The sequence below is a fragment of the Anneissia japonica genome, unplaced genomic scaffold, assembly GCF_011630105.1.
Source record: "Anneissia japonica isolate Jap-2015-1 unplaced genomic scaffold, ASM1163010v1 scaffold41619_len4234_cov154, whole genome shotgun sequence".
Lineage (NCBI taxonomy): Eukaryota > Metazoa > Echinodermata > Crinoidea > Comatulida > Comatulidae > Anneissia > Anneissia japonica.
In genome coordinates, this window is record NW_022718379.1 from 1,480 (window position 1) to 4,234 (window position 2,755).

General features: G+C 33.5%; 1 protein-coding gene across 1 annotated transcript; it reads left to right on the forward strand.

Moving 5' to 3' along the window:
- Positions 1–1,826: 1,826 nt before the first annotated feature.
- Positions 1,827–2,731, forward strand: LOC117110540 (atlastin-2-like). Its single transcript, XM_033253289.1, has 2 exons — positions 1,827–1,891; positions 2,325–2,731. The coding sequence occupies exons 1-2, from the start codon at positions 1,849–1,851 to the stop codon at positions 2,534–2,536; spliced, it is 255 nt and encodes an 84-aa protein (XP_033109180.1). The 5' UTR covers positions 1,827–1,848; the 3' UTR covers positions 2,537–2,731.
- Positions 2,732–2,755: the final 24 nt, after the last annotated feature.

The following is a 2,755-nucleotide window of genomic DNA, read 5'->3' on the forward strand; positions in this document are numbered from 1 at the left end:
AGCCATTCTGTGTCCAAAGCGATGCGCATTCCTGTGTATGGTATAATATCATATAGTGTAATTCAATTAGCAGCCTCCTGTAATTTAATTTAATCTTTTTAGTAGTTGAATTTCATGTAACTATATTTATAATGATTTATAGTGATTTCACTACTTTATATCCAATTTCATATACTTTATTAATTTACTATTTAAAGTAGTTCCTTAATCCTTGTCAATAGATGGAGAGCCCCTCGAAGTATTCTTTAATTAGGCAATCCTTCCAGACCCTCCTGTTATTTTGGCGAAATAAATGATATATGACAACCAGCAAAAATTGATTAATTAATTAACTATCAGATAAGCCTATTCATATAGGCCTCCAAGTATCAAAATGTAAATGTAATTAAGATTAGTTACTCTTTTATATTAGTTTCGATTACATCTATGTTGTTTGTTATTTAATTTCTGTGGGAAAAAGGATAATAAAACAACAAAATATCCTAGTATTTTTTGCAAAGAGAAACAACAAGTTATTTTCATAGTCAAATAAAAGAAGGTCTATTTTATCGACATTATCGTTCTACCAACTTAGATGACTACTAAAGACAAATGTGCTAGCCATATCTTTATGTTTTCATACTACTGTACTATAATGTTTCTTTGCTAAAAATCACTCATTATTATGATTTATAGTAATCAATATTTTATTAAGTAATAACATCATAAACACAATTAAACATGTGAAAATACTGTGTAATATACCGAACTCATATACTTTGCATGTGTTCATCGGGAAGATTTGGACAAAAAATGGACGGTGTGTACCACATGACTTTCGCAAACCGAGGAGCAGAATGTCGCAACTCTTTGTATGTATGGCTCTGGGCCAGCCACCCCCCTTAGGTGACCATGAAAAAAAAATGGTCACTCGTCTTGTGTGTGTGCTTCTCATGTATACATGTTACTTGTAGTAAGGCTATTCTCGTAAAGCATGCACTTCTATGTTAAACCTAACTTCTTTTCAGAAGTCATTCAAGATCATCTAGCCGGCTACTAATTCTAAACAAAACTCAATTGGAAGGGGCGTCCCTCCCAAAACCCATGATCAATGGGGGACAGTGGAACACCCCCTTATTGCTAAATTCTAGATCCGCCACTGGAAAAATTTTGTGAATACTTTTGAACAGTCATTGGATCTACAGTTGCCTCTGCCTTTTTTCCTGATCTATGGATTGCTGTGTGCTAAATTTACATGCATGGCTAATGCTGAAGAGGATGTTGTGCATGATTAAATCTGTATAGTTATAATTGTTCAGTCTACCATAGCAGCCAAATTTTTAAAAAATATTTAAAGGGGTGGGTACACCAGAAAAAAATTAATGATTTTTTTCCCCTCGCACCCTGACCTTAATATTGATTTTCAACATGCTTTTTGTTATATGTGAATAATAATAATTTGATATTTAATTGTCGCAAGCTTTCAATCCTGTTTGGACTGACCGCCCACCAACAAAAATAATACTATACATTCTTAAAAACAAGGAAAAGTTAACCAAAAAAACTGATTTTTGTTTTTGAAACATGTTAGTCTACAGTGATACTAAAATCTGTCATTTTATTTGTTTTATATGAAGACACTAAACAAAATAATGATGTTATAAATCACTCAGTTGTTTTTTAACAGTTTCTCACTCACATACATAGATATTTTTTACAGCTTTATATCACTGTTATCAACCATATTCATTATATCAATTAAAAGTCAAGTTATTTATTTACATTAATTGATTAATGTCGTATGTGCTATGTATGATGTGCTTAACTTTCCTTTTGGAAAAATCATGTGTTCTTTTTTTCTTTCAAAAGATGGACTATAATGATCAGAGTGGTTCAGAGATGTCCACACAAAGTAAGACAATTCTATAAATTGTTGAAGTTTTATTGGTTCTGAATCATAGGTCATGTCATGTGATTAGTTTATTTTACTGACTATTTTGGGTATTTTAGGTTCTGGTGCAATCATACTTATCAAAATATTAAGATTGGAATAAATGATTTTAATAACTATCACAGGTACAGTTTACTATATCGTTTGTATAAATAATGTTTATATAATTTTTAATGTGCATTCCGTAGATGCAGAGAAAGACTTTTTTCCCATTGGTTATAGAAATCTTAACCTTAATTACAAATTGAACTGAAGCAATCACTCCATGTGCATACTTCTGCTCATACACAGATCATTACCTTGATATTTTAACTTTTCTTCCCCAAAGTTAATCATACCTCCTTGGTGAAGGTAATTAATAATAAATGTATTCATATTTCTGTATTTATTTTAGAGGAGTCAGATGGGTATCCAGTACAGATAGCAGAGGTTACAAGAGAAAAACTTGTACTAAATGAAGAAGCCCTTGAAATGGTCTTGACGCAACCACAGTTGGAAGATTTGCCAGTGATGGTTTTGTCATGTGCTGGCATATTTCGCTCAGGAAGATCATTCTTACTCAATTTGTTGATCAGATACCTCAACCAAGGTGTAAGTACTGTATAGAACTATTTACAAAAGTGGCACACATTAGTGCCACGCAACAGTGCCACGAGACAGCGGCATGCCACACGTGACTGCGACAGAATATCCTGTCGTAACGAGCAATACATGTACACAGCACATGCAGTGGCGGCGCCAGGGGGTGCTTAAGCGCCCTCGTCGGTTTTGTCAAGCTCCCCTCATCGACCACAGCACGTCCGGCAGTCACACCAAAAAAAAAAA